The 21,654-nt window shown below is 38.3% G+C and overlaps 1 protein-coding gene and 1 non-coding gene across 2 annotated transcripts; one reads left to right on the top strand and one right to left on the bottom strand.

The window, feature by feature from the left end:
• Positions 1-6,555: 6,555 nt before the first annotated feature.
• On the bottom strand, positions 6,556-10,459 carry LOC133830463 (LRR receptor-like serine/threonine-protein kinase FEI 1). Its single transcript, XM_062260441.1, has 13 exons — positions 10,133-10,459; positions 9,777-9,912; positions 9,616-9,687; positions 9,448-9,519; positions 9,254-9,325; positions 8,961-9,032; positions 8,803-8,874; positions 8,369-8,475; positions 8,067-8,240; positions 7,650-7,982; positions 7,312-7,566; positions 7,063-7,196; positions 6,556-6,980 (listed from the first exon to the last, which is right to left on the bottom strand). Exons 1-13 carry the CDS (start codon positions 10,212-10,214, stop codon positions 6,747-6,749), a joined length of 1,815 nt encoding a protein of 604 aa, XP_062116425.1. The 5' UTR covers positions 10,215-10,459; the 3' UTR covers positions 6,556-6,746.
• A 5,732-nt stretch (positions 10,460-16,191) lies between these two features.
• Positions 16,192-16,298, top strand: LOC133833205 (small nucleolar RNA R71). The gene has a single exon (XR_009892599.1). It is a non-coding gene; the product is annotated as a small nucleolar RNA R71 (small nucleolar RNA).
• The last annotated feature ends 5,356 nt before the right edge of the window (positions 16,299-21,654 follow it).

Here is a 21,654-nt window from a genome sequence, read left to right as displayed (position 1 = left end):
GTTGAAATCTTGGATTGACTAGTTGGGAATTTAATGAGATTTTTGGGAAAGTTTGATTGGGTTTTGATGTCTAAGACATGTAGAATTGGTTTTTGGGTTCATTTGTGGGTTTGGTTGAGGTTTGGGGTTAGTTTTTGAGGTTTGGAATTTGGAGAACTCAAAGAGGAAAAACCAAAGTTTGAACACTTTGGTTCTGGCGCTACAGCACCCAGTGTAGGGCACTACAGCGCTGTCCAGGGGATGGCTGGCTGTCTATAGCGCCATAGCGCTTGGAAGGCAACGCTGTAGCGCTACTCTGTTTTTCAGGGGATTCTTTTGGGTAATTTTTCAGGTTTTAGGCTCGGGGTTTCAATTCTTAAGGCTCGGGATCGACTTTATTAACCGTGTTAGTAGGATTCGAGGTCCCGGGAGCGAGGTTTAGATCATGAACCTTTTATTATTGATTTATTGATGGAATTCCATATTTGGTTATGACTTGGTGACCGCTAAGGGGTCAAAGGATTGATTGTTCTCAAGGGTTGTTTTTAACTTGTTTCACACTCGAACCAGAGGTAAGAAAACTTCACCCAGTATGTGATACATAAGATACATGTTATTAGGGCATGGCATGAATGTTGAATACGAGATTGATCAGAGCTTGAGTCTCTGTAAATGTGCATGATCATAATTATGCTAGTGAATGTTGAGTAAACATGTTGAATGCCCTGTATTTGGATATTTGACATATGATACATGCTTGGTTGCATTGCTTACTTGTGAGTGGAACTGACTTATTAGTCAGAATCGGCAATGGTGTTAGTATTGACTGTGAAGCTGTGACTTATTAGTCAAGTTCAGCAGTGGTATTGAGCACTGGTCGTATGGTATTGGCTTATGAGTCAAGAACGGTATTAGCTTGTCTAACGCAAGCTGAAAACATTAGATCTAATCGACATAAGCATTATCAACATAAGTATGAAATGCTTGACCAACCCTAAGTTCGATGAAAACAAAAGTGCTTGTCTAGTCTAAAGGCTAGTTACATAGATTCGGGGCTATAAGCTCAGGTGACTGATACGTCACATGGCTAGGAGGGTGTGGGACCTCAAAGATAGACTTATCATTCATCTATACAGAGATAGACTTATCAGTCATCTACACAGAGATAGACTTATCAGTCATCTACATCAGAGAGACTTACTAGTCATCTACCTCAGAGCGAGAGACTTATTAGTCATCTACTCAGAGTGTAGGACTCCACAAACATTTATTTGTACCTGCTTGCATGCATGAGTAGGGTTATTACTGCTAGGCATGCCTATTGTGATTTGGTGACATGTTATTACTTGTTCATGAGCATATTAAGTTTTCTTACTGAGCTTCGACTCACGGGTAAGGATGGCAAAATGGGGCGGCGGGGCGGGGCCCCGACCCGACGGGGCATCTTTGCCCCAGTAAAAATGGGGCGGAATTCGGGGCGGGGCGCCGCCCCGCCCCTCCCCGCCTCAATTTTTTTTTTTTTATATACTCTAATTTAATTCTCTCATGCTATTTATATACATAGTACGTAAAATTGACATTTTATATGTGGTTTAGAATATTTTTAATTCTATATAGACTATAAAAAATTATAAATATTGAAAAATATGTTTTATATAATTCATCCTTATTCTTGTATTTATTTTGTAAATGTTAAAATAAAAAAACAAAATATAATATTTGATGGTGTAGTTGATACCAAGTGTAAAATATAAAGATTACAATAAAAAATAATATTTAGGCGTAGGGAAAATTCTAAAATTATAATTTAATGTTTCTTAAAAAAAAAAAAAGTTAAATGGGGCGGGGCAGACCCGCCCCGATTAAGCCGGGGCGGGGCGACCCGCCCCGCTCCAAGAAACTAATCGGGGCGGGGCAAAATTTTCGCGGGGCGGGGCGGGGCAGACCCGCCCCATTTACATCTCTACTCACGAGTGCTATGTGGTGCAGGTAAAGGCAAAAGAAAGTTGGACCATCCTTGAGTTAGAGAGCTTAGGTGATGATATATACATATGTGGCTGCTCGACCACCACGACAGAAGGTTTAAAAAGGAAATAGGGTTAAACTCTATTTTACTGCTTAGGTCGGTTGGTTGTAAATATTTTATTGTAATTAACCTTTAAATTATATTTTTAGGATCCCAATGTATACAGTAAACACTTTAGTGAAACGTTGTATCTTTGACCAAAATTTTTAACCCTCAACCGTTAATCATACTTAGTTACACAATTATGGCCAAATGGCTTGGTTAGTGAGTTTATCACTATTTAAAATCCACAACATAACAGTCCCTGGGTAGTAGGGCGTTACAATGAGGCTTTCTCCAGAGGAATGCTCATCAGTCAGGTTAGGATTCTTAGTCCTGGCCCGCTTCAAGGACTCTGTGGCGACCGAGTCCGCTTTCCTTTTGTCTGCCCCTCCTCCTTCATAAGGCTCCTTCTCCAAATTAATAACCTAGAAAGGAGCAGACTGGGGTGGGATTGGTTCAACGAGCGCCATCAGAACGAAGCTCGCAGCTGGATCTCTCTTGGAAGCCTTCAGGACTGGCTCTGAGTCCCCGAGTATTTGCTCCATGATTTTCTTTTTGGTCGGGCCCTTGGCAACCCTCTTTGTTGAAGCCTTGGCCGCAGCCGCCCTGGCCTCGATCATCTCCTTCATTTTGGCCACTGGATTGGACATATCCGGATCACCTGAGATAGACAGAAAAAGTAAACTGATCATTAAAGTAAATGAATGGGGGTAACAGTCAGAAATAAAAAGGAACATTTAAGTCTAAAGTCCTCTAGGATGAATCCTCATCTATTGAATGGGCACGACTCAACTCTCCTAGGGCGAAAGAATGAATTCGGTCCCCCATGTCATCCAGGTCCAAAAAGTTATCGTATTGAAGGATCTAGGACGAGTGCATGAGGGTTAGCGTGTCTATAGCAATGGGGCAAGGAAGCCCCACGTTGCTAACAGTTCCGATCAAATAATCTCGGCATTGTTGCCTATTCCTAACTAAGCCCTTAAAATGAGGGGCATAAGTTAAAATTAGAGGCGTTTTACCTTGCCCCGAAATGCTAGCCCCGGGAGCTCCAGTGTTAGGTTGCCTCCCCTCGAGAAGGGCGTCCAGTTCTTCGGATTCTGCCCTCTCCGCCTGACGGGCCTGCTCCTTCTTCACCTTCTCCGTGTTTGCCCCCGGCCTCCACTGCCTCGATGTCGATAAGGGTTAGCTCCTCCCTCAGGGCAGAATCCCTCTCACATTGCAACCCCTAGAAGATAGGAGCATCTATTGACTGGTTCGCGGCAATCAACCTGACCAGCCGAAGGTTCTCCGTAGTCACGAAGCCCCCACGTCCAACTCCTCGAGACTAAGCATGGCATAGAACATTTTTCGATTCAGGATCAATTCGCTAAGCCGGGTCTAAACATATGGACCTGTTTTCCAGGATTGAGAGTGTCCTGCAAACAAAACAAAAGGCTAGGTAAAAAATGAAGAAGGATGAGTTACCCACACGCTGGAAGTCCAGCACCAAGGTGGGGTTCTTCTCCAAGAGGAACCCAGATGTAATGAACCAATAGTGCCTGACATCCGAGGGTGCTTCCATGTGTTGAATGGAGCCGGACTAATGTCGCGGGCTTTGAGTCTAAAAAACACGTCCCGCGTCTTGTCATTAGACTTCGATTGCGACTCCAGCTTGTGAAAATAAAGCACCTCTGCGGGAGAGGGCGCCGGGATCTCCTTCGACGCGCAGAATATGCACCATCCCGTAAGCAATTTATATGCCTGGGCGAGAAGCTGGAAAGGCGTGATCCCCACAAACTTGAGGAACCGCGCGAAATAGTCGTGGGGAGGGAAAGTAGCTCCCACGCTGATGTGGCCTATGCTTCAGGCCTCGAACATGCCCACGCTGGTATGGGCCTTCTCCTCCTTTTGGGCCAGTCAGTTGTAAAAAAGCCCCGGAGTCGACTCTACTCCAAGGGCTTTCTCCAGCTGGTGCAGCATCTGGTAATTCCATAACTCATTCTTCTCCCCGTCCATTTCCCACATGTTTCCAGTGGGAAGTTTGGTCCCCTCCAGGACTACGGGCCCGCCTAGACAATGTCCTCTGCATACAAATTCACGTCGTGACTCATGATCAGGGACCTGGAGGTGACAAAGAAAATGAGAACCAAGAAGTTAGGACCGAAACCGAAGAAAACTAGTTGAGGTACGGGGGTTCTCCTAAAACTGTTTGGAGAGGTCCCCTCCGGACCCAGATCCGGAACCAATAGAGATCCCAAGATTTTAAGTCGGGAACTAAAGGCAAAAGGTTTTTATAATTCACCCCAAACAATCTTGAGGCGTCCGAATTGATCCAAGACAACCAGACTAGTATGAATTGTCACCTACAAACTCAACGGTTCATGCCTACCACTATCCTACCTAGAACCACCCTACACAGTGGTCACGGCCCTAACAGATTTATGATCGCAGAATTAATGTGACAATAAAAACAACAAAAGGGAATAAAAGAGGAGAAAATGACCAGAAAACTTACGATGGGGTATTGGATTTGAGATTCGTAGAGTCTCAAGCGACAACGTCGGCAGAATCTCGATCTTGAACCTGAGAAGACGATGCAGCAGTTTTTCAGCACTCCCAAACGTGTGAACCGGGACAAAATTTTCTGCTGGTTGAATGGAAAGAGGTCTCGTCGGAAATAAGTGAACATGAAGGTGTATCAATCGCCGGAGAATCTCGTCGACAATGTTAGACATACGAAGCTTTCTCTGCTCTCTAGCTTGAATATATGGGATGAGTAAAGTTTGGAAATGAGTCTGTCAAGGTATTTATAGGGTAAAATCCACTATTTGATCCAACGGCCCATAGTGGGGATCCCAAGATTATCCCCATCCGACGGTCCCGAATGATGCACGGGCATTAATTGGCCTAATCGAATACTAAATCGTGAATTCGTCAATCCTCGATCCACACCTACCTCATCCAACGATCCATGTTAAAAATCTCAAGACTATCCCCATCCAACGGTTCCAGATAGTGCAGAAGCATTAAACAGCCCACTCAAGTACCCAATAAACTTTTTTCGTACAGACAAGACGTCTCGAGAATTGCGTTGACACCCATCTGTCACATGGGCAATTAAGAGATTCTTTCCAGATCTTTAGGGCACGAGTGGCGCAAACGCACCATCAACCTAGAGACACGTGTCTGAGATGTTGGGAACTTGAAAGGATGGGGATCACCCAAATGGCCTCCAAGTAAATGAACCCAACTCCTGGTAAACGAACCGGGATATTTGAGATTGATTCGGGAGAGTGAAGCAAGTCTCCACCATGTGAACACGGATGAAGACTTGGGGGTAAATGTTATCCTTGTTTTCCACCCGTGACACGTGGCATGACCCACTGGGTCTGTGGACCCTCTTAAGAGGTCCAGGCCCATCCTGAACCCAATGAATGGGGAAGGAGGAAACCCTGGATAGCCCAAGCACCATCGAGACCAACAACATTCAATGGGCGCGAGCATGACGAAGGAACCGGGACTAAGATGCAGGCCCGACTCATCTTCCCAGCCCCGACCAATCTACATCCTCTGGGATGCTAATTAAGGTAGCAGACTAACTGGTCAATGGAGACGGACCTTATCAAGAATCCAGGAGAGATCCTCAGTGTCACGATGCCCACCTTGGCAAATGAACCTAAGTCCTAGTGAACGAACCAGGACCCCGGTAAATGAACCGGGACATTAGTAAACGAACCCGGACAAGGCGTCCAAATAAGGCAAGCCTAGTTTTCCCCGATGCTGACCTGTCCCCACGAAATCTGGTAGTTGGTCTCCTCAAATAACCTGCAAAAGAGGGTACACCTGGAACGTACACTATTCCTAGGACACAGTACTACCACTACTCTGATAGATCCTGTCTCCAGGATCCCCTTAGAAGGCCACGCGGACCAGTCTGTGCTAACATATAATGGGCAGCTGTAAGGCTTGGCCATGCCTAAGCCAGTCCAGATTAACATCTTATTATGTTACATTCTTTGTATTATGGCTCCATTAGCAAGCAAACTGTAATTACATACCTATTGAGCCCGGATTAATTCGACCAAATGTGCTTGACTGCCTATAAATGGGATCAGTTGTGCACTGTAGCAGAGATCCTAGAATTTCTCTTGTAAGCAAAACGCTGAAATTGTAGAAAACTTAAGCCTAATACTAGTGACTCGTGGACTAACACCCCAACCACATAAATTGTGATTGGTCATTTCTTATTCTCTATTTTCAGCTCTTATTCTACTAAATATTTGTAGTTTCCGAAAAACTCAGTAAACAATTACCATAAGTATAATATCATATCATATGCTCAATAATAATTGATATTACAAATGAAAAGTCATGATATATTTTGCTCTTAAAATGACTTTTTGGCTTTAAAATGAGTTGCCGCCTCAAACAAGACATGTGAGACGAAATGGTTACCCCTTTATTAGCTTTGAATACTTGTTCTTGTGAAATATGACAATTGAATTAATTAGAGTGAAGGCAAACATAGATGACGCATAATAAATAAATTTTTTGCATAAAAAATTTATGGCCTCCACGTCTTGGAGGAAAACTTGAGAGAAACCATACCAAAACAAAGATTTCTAAGATAGGTTATCATTTTTTTACAGGCCCCCAAGAGATAAAATATAAGAGAAAGAAGCAACACAATTCTGCTGCACAAGTCTGATAACTAGATTAGTTATGTCTTACAAGAATAATCTGATTGGGACTCATAAAAGTCGCTAGGATATGGTGACATGACCTCTTGTTCTAGCAACTGCAACACTTCACCCATCGATGGCCGATCATCAGGATTAGCATCTGTACATCTGGAAGCTACTTCAAGAACTGCTTCGACAGTTTCAGCATCTGCGTCTTTGCACCTCTTGTCCACAATGTCCTCCAATCGATTTTCTTTTAGAAGTGTGTTCATCTATAAAAGATCACATTATTTGATTTAGTTGAATTATGGTTGGTTAGTTCCTAAGACATGAGATTGTATTGAAAAAGCTTACCCAACCGACAACATTTAAGCCCCTCTTGACAAAAGATGGATCAGTTGGCCTCTTTCCAGTAACAAGCTCTAGCAAAAGGACTCCAAAACTATACACGTCTGACTTCTCAGTGGATCTACCACTTTGAAGATACTCTAAAATGTAGTCAAAAATAGAATTTAGTTTTCAAAAGATGGCAACAGTTTGCAGCTACTTGATTATGAAAAAATAAAACTATAATAGCTATTAGAAAAAAGAACAAGAACACACCTGGTGCTAAATAACCAAAAGTGCCAGCAACAACAGTGGTGACATGAGCATCCTCATCAACCAAAAGCTTTGCAAGACCAAAGTCAGAGACATGGGGCTCTAAGTTTTCATCAAGGAGAATGTTGCTTGATTTTATGTCACGATGGACAATCTTTGGAGAACAGTCATGATGCAAGTAAGATAGTCCTCTAGCTGAACCAAGGGCTATTTTCAAGCGATTGCTCCAGTTTAGAGATCGATCTTCTACCCCATGTTCTAGAATAAACAAAGAAAAACTCTTAATAAGCATGTCATCCCAAGAAGTCTTAAAATGTTATTATGTCAAATCATATTCTTACCATGCAGGAAATCATCTAAACTGCCCATAGCCAGATAATCATAGATAAGAAGTTTCGAAGTAGGGAGTCTGCAGTACCCTCGCAGATTCACCAAGTTGATGTGCTTTATGCTGCCCAAAATCTCTAACTCCCTCTCAAAAACTTGATCTGAACCTTGACGACTTCTATCAATCCTTTTAACCGCAAATGTTCCACAATCATTCATGACCATCCGGTACACTGTACCAAACCCGCCAGAGCCAACAATATGCTCTTCATCAAGTGCCTCCAGCTTTTCAATGATCTTACATGAGGGGTATGGAAGGTCACCATGGAAAGTAATAAGTTTTGTGCCTGATTGAAAGAATAAGTTAGAAGCAGCAGCTATAATTTGATAGAAAAGATAATAGTGTATATTTGAGGAAACATTTAGCTTACTTGCTTCATGAACCTTTTGCTTTCTGACTTCTGAGTATCTCTTTGCAGCTCTTTCTTTCTTTGATAGCAAACGTGTCCAAAGGAACAAAAGGAGTACAATAAGAGTAAGGCCCATAATTGACATTGCACCAATCATCACTCCTTTAATGTCATGTGATGATTTCTTAGGAGGACCTGTAGATAACAAACAGAAAATGCACAATAATTAGCATATTAAAGTCGTTTCATAGATACAAATTGGGTTGACATCATTTTGTGTAAGTAGATACAATTTCAAAGCTAAGAAATGGACCAAAACTCGCCTGCTGCTTCATCACTTGCTGCATGAGGAAGCACTGCAGGAAATCCTAGTGAGGTCCGACATGGTTTACGCATTTGTTGTCCACAAAGATCTAGATTACCCGTGAACCTAGAAAAACAAAAAGAAATTTTCAGAAGTCAAACTTCATCGTATGACACGTACTAAGCTCTGGAAGTCTCTTCTCTTATTTAAAGATTTTAATGCTAGTTTTGGTATATGAATTTTCACAAGTTGCAGTTATGTAGTACAGTTGTTCTTGCCAACCCAACATGTTTGAAGCTGTAATGTTCTTCTAGCCAAATCTCCCAGAAATTGTTTCAAAATATTGAACGAAAAAGGCCAGAATTTCACATCAAATTTCAAAAGGCAAATTGTGATTATCGACTAACAAACGTATGCACAAGTTATTGATACAATGATACACAGAGTACTCACGAACTGCTCCCAAAAGTGCTTAAAACTCCAATGTCTGGGATTTCTCCTGAAAAGAAGTTGGTAGACAGGTTCCTGACATATAGCATAATCACAGTCAAGAAATCATTTATTTACTCAACAACAGCGTATACTTGAGATAAATATAGCATTGAACTTACAGATTGCGTAATCGAGTAAGGCGACCAATAGATGAAGGTATAGCTCCCTTCAGTAAATTGCTTGATAAATCCCTACATTCAAAATTTCACAATTAAGAAAACAAAGACCATTCATCATAAAGAGCTTACTTTTGAATGTTAATAATAATAGTACACAGTGAATCAACACCCAAATTAATAACTCGTTCAAAATTTAATTTGCAACTTCTCACGGTACAGTTAATAATGAATCATTGGAATCAAAAGTTGAAACTACAAAGGCTACGCCAACCCACCAAAAATGAAAAACTTACAGGATGGTAAGATGGGAAAGGTTTCCAATATTTGATGGTATGCCACCTTGGAGATAATTAGCTCTTAAATATCTGCATAGGAAGTCAGTCACAGAAAGTATGTCATATTAAGTTCTAAAGACATCTATATTATTCTATCTCAACATTCAGAGAGTATGAGAATGCAAAGTGCTCGGGCAATAATTTTCACTCACAAGGCTCGGAGCTCGCTACAGTTTGTGATTTCAGTAGGGATGTTTCCATGCAAGCTGTTCTGGTGAAGTGCTCTGTTTCACATTCAAAATCAAAATATGAATAAATAACAATAGAAAAAGAAAAAGACAAAAAAATGGGAAAAATGTGAGATGGGCAACTGAACTTACAGTCTCTGTAGTTTACTGAGCCTTCCGATACTTGGAGATATAGTCCCTCCAAGTTGCATGTATGGTAGGTTACTGGGAAACCCAAGTAGAAATCTTTAAACTTAAAATGGAAAATATTAGTCAAATAACAATGATACAAACGAAGAATGGGTCTAACTTACATTGTACGGACTCGTTGGTCCTCAGGATAGCAAGAGATACCAGTCCATTGGCAAGGAGATTCATCGGTAGGCGACCAATTGTTGAGGAAGTTTTTACTGTCATTTAAAGTGGTTTTTATTTCCAGCAAAGTGAGACCTGAAAAAAATTATAACAAAGATTCCAACTTTAAACCCCAGATGTTTGATTTAGATATGCAGAAAACACGCAAAGACTTTCTTTACAATAAATAACTAAAACAAAAGTGAAAACTTTTCTGTTCCAGATCTTTTTCTTGTTCACTTTTATTTACTCAGCAACCAAACAGCAGAGAGTGGGGAAAAACATGTGAGCGAAGAAGGAAAAAGGATTTCCTTACCATCTTCAGTGAGAGCAAAAGATCTGGGAAAGAGGTGAATCGCCACTGAAATGACTGAGAAAAACCAAAGCAAGGTACCCATTTTCTTTACCTTCCAAAAGTGTTCTAAAATCCTTGTTTTGAACTTGGTCACCAGACAGTTCACCACACAGTGAACCAGAGAGAGAGTGAGAGAGAGAGACTAAGACAAAAGAATATGATGTGTATAGTAAGTTGTTTGTTGAGATGGTCTGGACTCTGGAGTATCACCGAGACAAAGCTAGCAATAATAATAATTTTTATTGAAGCATGAAAATGAAAATGGAGAGAGAGAGAGAGAATGCTTTTTCCCGTGTATTATGAGAATAGTGAAAGACAGGCTTTTGAAAGTGTTTTGAAAGTTGTGTACGCAGAAGCGAGTAGCCGTTGTCCACACACGTTGAAATTCAAAAAATTGAATCTTTAGCTCCAACACACTTCCCTTATGTACAATAATTTAATAATAATATATTTTGTATTTAGAACTCGTTTTTGTTGCCAGATAAATAGATAAAAAAAAACTTGTCCTTCTAAATTTGTTGATCCAAATTAGTATTTAATGACTAAGTTTATATAAATTTAGCTAGTGGTATGTATTTACTGCCCATACAATATGTACAACGTCAACGTATGTAATGGTAAAAAGTGGAAGTTTCACCTTTAATCATATGCCAAGCAATAATAATGTTTTTACCTTTTCTCTTTAAAAAATTGGATATTCTTGTCCAAGTGTCATTTGCTCATAGAGTATTACTATATAGATAGTAATGTCCTATATATATGCATTAATTAATACAATTTCTCAAAAGTAGGTCTTTTAATAAAAGTACATTTCTCATTTGAAACTTTGACCGCGAAAAAAGTAGAAGAGTTGCAAAATGCAATCAATGTAACCTGCACTCATTACGGACATCAATGGCTTGCTTGGCCATTGTCTCTAACCAATCACCAAAACCATACCTTACTGGTTAATAGTGTATGATTTTATATAAAATTAATACTCATCTCAAATATATATTATTTTATAAAATTTTAACTATTATGTCTATTTCATTAAACACTCATCCCTCTCTCAAATTATCTCTCATTACGGACATCAATGGCTTGCTTGGCCATTGCCTCTAACCAATCACCAAAACCATACGCTGAGTCCTACTGGTTAATAGTGTATGATTTTATATAAAATTAATACTCATCCCAAATATATATTATTTTATAAAATTTTAACTATTATGTCTATTTCATTAAACACTCATCCCTCTCTCAAATTATCTCTCTCTACCATGGCAGTCCCACAACCTCTCTCACAATGTCTTTTATTTATTTTTGTCTTTCTCATTCTCTCTACACGTGGTCACCTAAAAACAAAAAGAAAAAAGAAACTCACAATTATTGAAGCACTCATGATTTAAAATTTTAAATCTTATAAATGTGTAGATCTCGAAATAAATACTAAAATTAAAAAAAAAATCAATCAAAACTAACATCCAAGCGAAAAGTTATGTCTCACCAAAAATTTTGTCAAATTTCAGAGCAAAACATCGTAAAAGCATCGCATTTGTATCGTTTTTTGCCAAAAAGCTAAGTTTTTGGGGATGCATTGCAGAAGCATCGCATTTGCATCGATAAAAAAAAATCAAGTTTTTGTATATGCATCGCAATTGCATCGCAGAAGTATCACATTTGCATCGTTTTGGCAGAAAATCAAGTTTTCATCAATGCATCGCAGAAGTATCGAATTTATATTGCCAAAAATCAAATTTTCATGAATGCATCGCAGAAACATTACATTTGCATCGTTTTTTGGTCAAAAAAATCAAGTTTTTGTGGATGGATCGCAATTGCATCATTTTTTACCAAAAAATCAAGATTTGCTGCGATGCATCCACAAAAACTTGTTTTTTACCTAAAAATGATGCAAATACGATGCTTCTGCGATGCATCCACAAAAACTTGATTTTTTTTACCAAAAAACGATGCAAATACGATGCTTCTGTGATGCATCCACAAAAACTTGGTTTTTTTTTGCCCAAAAATGATGCAAATACGATGTTCTGCACTGAAATTTGACGAAAATTTTAGTGATGCATAACTTTTCGCCTAGATGTTAGTTTTAGTTGATTTTTTTGAATCTTAGTATTTTTTTTTCGGGATCTACACATTTAGAAGATTTAAAGCCTTAAATTTTTTTATGTAGAACACAAAAATTAATCATGGCTACTTCAATGGTTGTGGGTTTCTTTTTTTCTCTTTATTTTGGGATGACCATGAGTATAGAGAAGGAGAAAGGAGAGAAGTGTTACGGATTTTCTACAAGCAAGTATGCGCGTTCGTTTAACAAGTAATATAATGTTAGAAGGTCGAACCCACAAGGACTGTTACCAAGTACCAATCATTAATCTTAATATTCAATTTGGTTAATGATAATTTGATTATCAGAATTAAGTAAAACTATTGAAACAATAACGTAATTGCAAGAATAAAAGATAACAAAGGAAACAGAATTCAATAATTAAATGAACTAGGGAAATTCACTTCATCTACCATCCACTTTATATTTCAGTAATACAAATTATACTATTCAATTTTCTCTAGTGATAGAAGGTCAACAAAAGTAACTTATATTCGTACTAGGATATACAAGTCTCAACCTTATGTAAATTTTTTACATCTCTGTGATAAATGAACATAAGACAGGCATTAAGTAAGACAACCCTAAAGCTACACAGACCAAATAGGTACTCTCATCCTATAATGAAATCTATGTCTATTCAATTATAGCATAATCAATTCTCACTTTTCAAATTTCGAATCAAAATCATATAAATCATGTAATAGATGATGGTTAGTCAATCACAAGCATCATGCATAAATTCGAATAGATAACAAGATAGAATAGAAATCATAAAACTTGCATCCATTAACACTCTAGAAAAAGAGTTTAGTTCATAACAAAATTCACAATAACCATAGAATAATTAAAAATCATCTAAATTACAGAAATTAAAAGTAGAAAAGAAGAAAAACTATGATATGTTCTTTGATTCCACTTTGCAATCCTCCACAATGTGCTTCACTCTGTCTCCTAGGGTTAATCGTCTTCTTAAAAACGTCATTAAGAAAGCTTTTATAGTCCCTAATTAATTCTATGGGAAAGGACAAAATTGCCCTTGAAAAATACCCTAAATTTTGCTTCCGTACAGACTGGCGTTGCGGCTCCATATGATAGCGTCGCGGCTCTGGTGTGCTTCGCGTTCCAGATTTTGTCTCTGGAACATGTAGCGTCGCAGCTCTAATTCCCATTTTAATAGAGCCTCAGCACTAATTCTGGCTTAATTTTTTTTTCTTCTCTGTAACTCTTAGGGTTGCGGCTCTACACCCTAGAGTTAGGAATCTAATTCCAAATTTTCACCCAATCATCAATTTGACCCCCCATTTCGCCCAGTTTCCATTCCTTAGCCCGTTTAACAGCGTTTCTTCAAGAATTAAGCACTTTTCCTCCAATTTCAAGCTATTTCCTTAATAACCACACTTAACCCTGAAAACACAATAAACACCCACATAATATCGCACAAAACCAAATAAAAGACTACAGTTGCATCTTAAACACACACCATAAAAACATACCAAAACTAATCCTAACAAATTCCCCCAAACTTATCATTTACTTACCCTCGAGTAAAAAACACAACTAAGACTCGATAAAACCTAAACAAACCAAATTGACAACCATAAAATAGCCTAAAAAATCATGAATACCATATGCATATAATTCTAAAGAAAATTAACGTGCCACTTCAAATATTAATCCAAAATTTCAATCAAAATACTTCACTCATTCACTGTAATCCATCAGTACTCATGCTCATTCACTCATAACCAAAAAATGTAAATAATTGAACCAATCAATGCATGCCAAATTCTCACCATCAATCCAGTCAACACGGTTATTCCATATGCTTGCTATACGTACTATTCTCCACTAATGTAAACACATACACACTTAAAAATCAATAGGATTTTACAAAGCTTGTAATAGATGGCTTAGGAGAAGGTGGATGAGGAGACATTTTAGGCTCAAGTATACCATAAGCATTCAAACCAAGCAACCTATCACTTTAACTCAACTTCACATCTCACTGTTACCCCTTTTTTATTCTTTTTCAAGATGGAGAAAACTTGACTATTTATTCATCACATTTTTTTTTTCAAACTACATTCCCCCAAACTTAGATTTTTCAATAAATAACTTGAGGAATGTAGTTTATTTTGAATTTATAATTTCTTTTCTTTTTTTTTCTCTTTCAATCTTTTTATGCACTGAGTAACAACATGTTTCTACATATGTCCCTTTTACATTCACTCCCCCCTCCAATCAAAAGATATGTTTTTATGCTCATGGTATAGGACAAAGGGAATAATGAATACACAGATGCAAGTATAGGCTCAAAACATGTGTAACAACATGTTTCTACATATGTCCCTTTTACATTCACTCCCCCCTGCAAAAACATTAAATGCTACCTCTTCTTTTTGCACTCGCAACTTCAACTCACATTTTTGCACATCTATTAAGGCCCTACCAGTTGCTAAAAATGGCCTTCCAAGAATAATTGGAATATTTTCATCTTCCTCCATAACAAGAATAATAAAATCTTCAAGAAAGATGAATTTATCGACCTTTACTAACACATCTTCTATGATCCCCCTCGGATGAGCCAATGATCGATCCACCATTTGCAAAGACACGGTAGTAGGTCGAGCTTCTCCAAATTTGAACTTTCAAAAAATAGATAGAGGCATTAGATTTATACTAGCCCCTAAATCACATAAAGCCTTTCTCACCATTGAACCCCCTATAGAGCATGGAATGTTGAAACTAGCCGAATCTTTAAGCTTGGGAGGTAGCTTCTTTTGAAGTATCACACTGCATTCCTCAGTAAGTGCCACTATCTCATAATCCTCTAGTTTCCTTTTCTTCATCAAAATTTATTTCATGAACTTCACATAACTCGGCATCTGTTCAAGTGCTTCAGCAAAAGGAATGTTGATGTGTAGCTTTCGAAAGATATCTAAAAATTTTAAAAACTACTTGTCAAGCTTATTCTTTTGAAGCCTCTGAGGATATGGGATCTTTATATGGTGATCTATGCTTATTTCTGGCTACTTTTTCTCGAGGTTCTCATTAACCTCTTCTTCAACTTTGCCCAATTTCTCATCGACCACTTTCGGTAACTGAATAGGCTTCTTACTAGGTTCTTTTAACTCCTTACCAATCCTCAAAGATATCGCATTGCATTGTTCTTTTGGGTTTACCTCTATAGTGCTTGGTAAATTCCCTTGAGCACGGTTTGTCATTAGGTTAGCCAATTGACCAATTTGAGTCTCCAAATTTCGAATAGATGCCCTTATCTCAGTCATGAATTGGTTCAGTACAGCAGGTTGTGCTTTAGTTTGCTTCATAGGTATTGGCTATTGTGGTGGTCTATTTTGTGATTGATAAAACCCAGGAGGAGGTCGTGGATACTGCGATTGATTCTGCTGAAATTGTTGCTGACTACCCTGACCACTTGTCCAAGAAAATTTTGGGTGATTCCGCCACCATGGATTGTAACTCATTGAATATGGGTTATTGGAAGGCCTTAGGAAGTTCCCTATTACTTTCAATTTCTCCATAGGCATGTTGTTAAAATCCCTCGTCGTGCATTGTTCAAATAAATGAGGTCCTCCACATAACTCACACATGACTTGCAGCTGCATAACTGGAGCTTGAATATTATTCTGTTGTAACTGTTTTGTCAATGTTGCCACTTGAGCTGCCAACATCGAGATGGCATCCAATTCATGCACTTCAGCTGCCTTCTTAGCAGTTTCTCTTTCTGATGGCCACTGATAGTTATTCATAGCCATTTCTTCCAACGGATCGTAAGCCTCATTAGCGCTCTTACTCATGAACGCTCCTCCAGACGCTGCATCAATGATTGTGCGAGTAATACTGCACAAACCATTATAAAAAAATATGGACTAACATCCATTTCTCAATTCCATGGTGGGGACATTTTCTTAACAGCTCCTTAAACCTCTCCCACGCATAATACAACGACTCACCATCTTTTTGGTTGAAATTGTTTATTTCACCTCTATACCTTGCAGACAGCGATGGTGGGAAAAATTTGGCCAAAAATTTCTGAGTGAGCTCCTCCCATGTTGTGATAGAATTGGCTTCCAAGGAAATAAGCCAACTCTTTGCTCGGTCCCTTAGTGAAAACAGGAACAATCTCAACCTCACTGCATCATTTGTAACGCCCTTGATTGTAATGACCCAACTACTCTAGACTTTGGACCATTAATGAAAACTACACATAGACCCTATTCCTTAACAAAACTTACAAGTGAAAATATCATAACTTTATTAAAACTTGTAAAAACAAATGTTAAACTTACATAAAATCTCAAGTAGGATATGGGATCCCATTGTTTTAAAATCAAAACATGACATAATGATAATTAAAAAGAGATTACATAATAAAATGCGGAAAAATACATATAAAAACCATAAGAAACAAAAAACTACATCCTCGAATCGAAACTCTCGGCTCTTTGAATCCATTTCGCCTCAATACACATTCCCCAAGCTTCCAAGAACCTTTCCCGCCACTAAAACTATTTTCCTGCACATATAAACAAAAAGGAGTAAGCCTAATGCCCAGCAAGGAAAATCTAACACATAGTCCATATACATAAATTTCATAAGAAACATAAAACATATCATAACACTTATGTCACATACATACTATAATGGCCATTATTACTTGGGGTCCCATAAACTAAGCAAGTCATATGCCCATTAGATTAGTGGGGTCTTGCTAGCTAAGCAAGTCATATGTCCATAATCTATTTGGGGCTTGTTAGCCATATAGGTCACATGCCCAAGTCTACAATCATACTTAACATAACATATTACATAACATAAAATCATAAGATAACATATAAAAGCATATACCACATAAATCCTATCCTATTTTCCTTACCAAAATAACCGGGATATGAGAACTGATTTGGGACCTTGGAACACTCCTAAAAACCATTTATAATAGGGTGAGTATATTGAAGAAAAAGGGGATGAAAGTGATGAGGGAACTATACTATCAAAATATACTTACCAAAAACCTTGTGCTCAAGAACCTAGATTTCCTAACCAAGAATAGGAATAAGGTTAGAATATGAGTAGAAGACTATGAGAACTTTAAAGAAAATAATACAGAAATGGACTAGAGTTTGGGATACCTTGAGTACTTCTATGACCAATCTACACCTTGAACCGAAATGTGAATAGAACCTTACTTCCCAAGTGTTTGGTAAGCTTAATAGTGATCAAGCTTATGATCCCCAACCCAAGTGTTTACACTCTCACAATAACCTAGCAATTTGCAGCCTCTGAACTTAGAGTAATAGATGAATAAATGGCTGGGTACTAGGTCCTATTTATAGAGTTTAGGAATGAAGAGATCTTCATTTAACTTGAATAAAAATAATGGCTTTTTAAGTGAAAAACATTTGAAATATTGTTCAGCAGAGGCTGAAGACTCGTTCAAAAAGATGCTGGACTTATCAATAGGTTGAAGGTTTGAATGGAGAACGTTTTTTAAAACTTTCAAAATATGCTGAGAGAGGCAATATATCGCCCCCTGTAGGCGATATATCGCCTGGGCCAGTATGCCCGAGGCAATCGTGCAACGTTTCGTGTTTTTCGTATCTTCGTGCTGCGATATATCGCCCCCTATAGCTGCGATATATCGGCATACGCTGAATATTTAAACACGAAATTACATATTTTTAGCTTAATTTAAATTGAGTAAATAGCCTTGACTAAGCCTTCTAACGTTTTCAAAGCTGCTGACTAACCCTAGGGTATTCAAATTTTAACCTTAATAGATTTATTCCCCAAAAATACTTAATCATTATTAAATATACACATGACATGTGCTATTATCTTATTGGGTCTTATCTAAACCTTATAATATAATAAATATTACCCTCAATATCATTCATATTAATCAAACCTTAGGTTAAAATTAATATTCTTAAACTATAGGTTAAACTTAGAAAATCTACAAGTGTTACTATAAGTGTCCAAATAAATCCCGGTTTGAACCAAAAATCCACAGTCATAAAGATAATACTATTATTACTATAATACTACTATCTAACTAGCTAAGTAAAGTTCTTGGACTCTACATTGATAGCCAAGACCGTTACACTGTGTGTTTAAAAAGGTGCAAGACTTGCTAATCAAGTCATTTAGCTCGAAACGTGTTACTAAAACTACAATTGAACTAGGGTTAAAAGATTTTGGTCTCAAAGCTTCATTTCTTATAAATAAACATTTTCTTTACATGGGATCCCAAAAGTAGTAAAGTTAAAAGACAGTCTACAAAATTTTAGGATTGAAATACAGTTATTAGCCACTCTAAGGCAAAACAGACAATTAAGCTTCTCTCGTCCTGTATCACTCCTGGATCATGGCGGCCGATCAGCTGACTATGTACATTCAGCCTCGAAGTTCTCCATCTCAGGGCTGATCCAAATTGCCCTTGCCTTTACCTGCATCACGTAGCACCCGTGAGCCAAGGCCAAGCAAGAAAACACCATAACAGAGCATAATCATTAAGCAAACAACCAAATAACTCATACAGTATAAACATGTACTCAACAGTCCAAATATTCATGTTATTCAAGTATTCAGCATACCAAGTACTTCATGTCATATCAACAATCAATTCACATATGATAGTCAGGGTTAACTCCCTTAGGTCGCACCCTTTATTTACCCCACTTACTCCGGCCCGATTAAACCGAGCTCAATGAATATTAAGCTGTCCTCAGCTACCAGTGGCCGAGCCGCGCCCTGTGCGCAAGTATTTATTACGACACCCTTAGGCCGTCTATCACATGTCCCATGGCATAATACCATATATGACATCATACAGATATAGGGAGTTCTTAGTCCCATCACAAACACATATCCGGGTGTTTGTTCAATTTTCTTACCTTTAGATTTCGCTAGCTTGTTCAATTTGATCCTCAAGCACGATCCCGTCTGAGCCCTAGCATACACCTAGTCACAACCATAGATCAGAATCATCACCAAACCTCAAATCCAAAACCTAGCCTCAGGACCGATCCCGAGCCCTCGGGAAGCCCTAATTCCACCAAACGGGGTGGTGGAACCAAACCCCGAACCCCCGGGCAAAAACCCATAAAAATAACCCAAAAACCCCTTTCTGGGAACAGGGTAGTGCTACAGCGCCCTAAGGAGAGTGCTATAGCACTACAAGCAGAGCCAAAAGGCTCTGAAACTTCAGGGCCCAACGCTGTAGCGCTAGTCACAGCACAGCCCAGCACAAATTTTTCTCCTTCGAATTTTTCCGAACCAAACATTTCCAAAACTCAACCAAACCTCAACCAAACTTCAAAACAAGCCTCCCAACATCCTCAACTAATCCCATAAGTCCCAACCACAAGAAATTCAATCACATGCACCCCAAAACACAAAATTCACCATGGCTGAATCTAGAGCTCAAAACTCAACAAAAATCAACTGAAATGACAAAACTTAAACCAGAGTTTCTTACCTTTGATGAATGAGCTCAACCTAGGTTATCCTCCACACTTGCTTAGCCTTCACCTCCTCAAAGCTTCAGCCTAAATTCCCTAAAATTCCCACCAAAACTCAGCTCAAAACCCATATTAATACTAAGAACCAGAAACAGAGTTACAACCTCAAGACCTTACCTCAAATGATGAGTAACCTCTGCCAATTCCTCTAGACAAATCAAGGATCCTAACCTCAAGCTCCTGCCAAACTCTCTCTGAGTCTTAGCTCCAAGAGACCTCAAGAATTGGTGATGAGAAGCCTAAACCAAGAGAGAGAAAAGAGTCTCCCACTTTTCCTTCTTTCCTTTTTCCTTCTACTTTTCTTTTCCTTCTTCAGACTTCCTTCAAATTCTAGACATTCCACTAAGGAAAAAATCAGACTTAACTCTTATCCCTTATAAGCCAAATGACCATGTTACCCTCCCATAATTCCTGAGCCTTTAAATCAACCTAGGGGCATTTTGGTCATTTGTTCCCAATTCCTGCTAATTCCCGAGAGTCTCTAATATTTTCCACTCACTTCCCGACGCCTAACTAATCATCAATTATATTCCTCAATATCAAAATAGACCCCAATATATTCTCTAAATTCCTCGAAATACCCCCAGGCTCGCCCCGAGCCGGGTATAAATCCCCGCCGTGACTTTTTCGCTGAACCGCTCACTAAGATCGCCTCGAGTCACAGATTACAAATATATCCACATAATAATGTGGTCTCAAAAATTTATTATTGTTATTCACATTTATGCCCTCAACGACCTAAAATTATGAATATGTCCTTCTAACCTAATCAGGGCCTACATGCATACTAATACACATAGTCATGCATCACAGACATTCAAATAATCATATAACATGCTTTTAATTATTAAATCACATATAATCCAATTATGCCCTCCTGGTGCACTAATCAAGGCCCTTAAGCCCTGTTAGAAAATTTGGGTCGTTCATTTGTCACTCTATTCATCTTAAATGTGGCGTAGAGTTATAGGAAATTAGCCAAATGTAAGTTTGGATCTTCCGTTGGTGATCCCCCAAACTGAACTAATGATTGTACCATTTGCAGAATAGTATGCTTAATTTCAAAATTATTATCCTCGACCGCTGGAGGTCTAATTCATGAATGTGCCCCTGTGATAGTAGGTAGCACATAGTCCCTCAAACTTCTTTGTATTGGTTACTGAACTGGTGCAACTCGTTCAACAACTCCTGCTTCTCCAACATTACCCGTTGCTATCCCAACATTAATATTCTCAGTGTTGTCATGGGCAATGTTGTCAACCCCTCCATTACCTCTATTTTGAGCCATTTTTTCTAACCTTTTCTGTTTTCGATTTCTTCTGCAGGTTTTCTCAATTTCAGGATCAACAGGCACCCTTGATTCAGACCCCTGTCGTCGCATAAACTATGTGAATACCCGAAATCACAAATTGCAAAAAACCATAATGAGAATGGTATAAAAGAAAAGCAACCAAATTAGAAAAATAATTAATTTCTTGATATTAGTAAAAACAGTCCCTGGCAACAGTGCCAAAACTTGTATGGATTTTCTACACGCAAGTATATGCATTAGTTTAACAAGTAATATAATGCAAGAAAGGTTAAACCCACAAGGACTGTTACCAAGTACCAATCATTAATCCTAATATTCTATTTGGTTAATGATAATTTGATTATAAGAATTAAGTAAAACTATTAAAACAAGAATGTAATTGCAAGAACAAAAGATAACAAAGGAAATAGAATTCAATAATTAAATGAATTAGGGCAATTAACTTTATCTACCATCCATTTTATATTTCAGTAATACAAATTATACTATTCAATTTTCTCTCGTGATAGCAGGT

The sequence above is a fragment of the Humulus lupulus genome, chromosome 4 (genome assembly GCF_963169125.1).
Source record: "Humulus lupulus chromosome 4, drHumLupu1.1, whole genome shotgun sequence".
Lineage (NCBI taxonomy): Eukaryota > Viridiplantae > Streptophyta > Magnoliopsida > Rosales > Cannabaceae > Humulus > Humulus lupulus.
The sequence above is the reverse complement of the archived record's forward strand: the minus strand, read 5'-3'. Positions and strand labels throughout refer to the sequence as shown.

Bases quoted from the DNA above. Each gene is read 5' to 3' on its own strand.
- LOC133830463 (XM_062260441.1), bottom strand. From the start codon at position 10,214: ATGGGTACCTTGCTTTGGTTTTTCTCAGTCATTTCAGTGGCGATTCAC. The intron at 9,033-9,253 runs GTAAGTTTTTCA...TTTTGAATGTAG, and splicing joins CTTTCCCATCTTACCATCCT to GGATTTATCAAGCAATTTAC. The intron at 8,476-8,802 runs GTGAGTACTCTG...TTGTTTTTCTAG, and splicing joins AGCACTTTTGGGAGCAGTTC to GTTCACGGGTAATCTAGATC.